At 50.0% G+C, this 1,344-nt stretch overlaps 1 protein-coding gene across 1 annotated transcript in view; it reads left to right on the top strand.

Annotated features, from left to right (window-relative positions):
• LOC137646978 (uncharacterized) overlaps positions 1-1,039 on the top strand; it is a 21,800-nt gene extending 20,761 nt beyond the window's left edge. The window contains exons 4-5 of the mRNA XM_068380094.1: positions 1-936; positions 1,026-1,039. The exon at positions 1-936 is cut by the window's left edge and continues 233 nt beyond it. Coding sequence (XP_068236195.1) covers positions 1-936; positions 1,026-1,039 — 950 coding nt within the window. The remainder of the gene's footprint in view (positions 937-1,025) is intronic.
• The last annotated feature ends 305 nt before the right edge of the window (positions 1,040-1,344 follow it).

Below are 1,344 nucleotides of genomic sequence, written 5' to 3'. Positions count from 1 at the left end.
TCCAGAACCCTCCCTCTAGCAGAGGGTCTTATGACCTACAGAATACAACTTTCCAGAAACCTCCCTCTAGGAGAGGGTCTTATGACCTACAGAATACAACTTTCCAGACACCTCCCTCTAGCGGAGGGTCTTGTGACCTGCAGAATACAACTTTCCAGACACCTCCCTCTAGCGGAGGGTCTTGTGACCTACAGAATACAACTTTCCAGACACCTCCCTCTAGCGGAGGGTCTTGTGACCTACAGAATACAACTTTCCAGACACCTCCCTCTAGCGGAGGGTCTTGTGACCTACAGAATACAACTTTCCAGACACCTCCCTCTAGCGGAGGGTCTTGTGACCTACAGAATACAACTTTCCAGACACCTCCCTCTAGCGGAGGGTCTTGTGACCTACAGAATCCAACTTTCCAGAAACCTCCCTCTAGCGGAGGGTCTTGTGACCTACAGAATCCAACTTTCCAGAAACCTCCCTCTAGCGGAGGGTCTTATGACCTACAGAATCCAACTTTCCAGAAACCTCCCTCTAGCGGAGGGTCTTATGACCTACAGAATCCAACTTTCCAGAAACCTCCCTCTAGCGGAGGGTCTTATGACCTACAGAATCCAACTTTCCAGAAACCTCCCTCTAGCGGAGGGTCTTATGACCTACAGAATCCAACTTTCCAGAAACCTCCCTCTAGCGGAGGGTCTTATGACCTACAGAATCCAACTTTCCAGAAACCTCCCTCTAGCGGAGGGTCTTATGACCTACAGAATCCAACTTTCCAGAAACCTCCCTCTAGCGGAGGGTCTTATGACCTACAGAATCCAACTTTCCAGACACCTCCCTCTAGCAGAGGGTCTTATGACCTACAGAATCCAACTTTCCAGACACCTCCCTCTAGCAGAGGGTCTTATGACCTACAGAATACAACTTTCCAGAAACCTCCCTCTAGCAGAGGGTCTTATGACCTACAGAATCCAACTTTCCAGAAACCTCCCTCTAGCAGAGGGTCTTATGACCTACAGAATCCAACTTTCCAGAAACCTCCCTCTAGCAGAGGGTCTTATGACCTACAGAATACAACTTTCCAGAAACCTCCCTCTTAAACGCAACGTCGGACCCAGAATGACGTCACACTATATCGTAAGGCAGCGCCACCGCTCTTCCCACGGGAGTATATATAACCTGGAACCTGGACGCCCTTGAGGACAGACGGAGGCAAAAACCCAAGAGGCTGCAACGTCCAAATCGATATCATCTTACAATGCCCTCTGTTGCATTTCCTCGTCTCCTAACAGGAAATTCAATTGACAGAGGGGGAGGAGGAGGGGGGAGTGGGGACAACACCAGAGGGGGAGG

Source organism: Palaemon carinicauda, chromosome 1 (genome assembly GCF_036898095.1).
Source record: "Palaemon carinicauda isolate YSFRI2023 chromosome 1, ASM3689809v2, whole genome shotgun sequence".
Lineage (NCBI taxonomy): Eukaryota > Metazoa > Arthropoda > Malacostraca > Decapoda > Palaemonidae > Palaemon > Palaemon carinicauda.
Note: the sequence above shows the minus strand (reverse complement) of the source record. Positions and strands in the feature narration are given on the sequence as shown.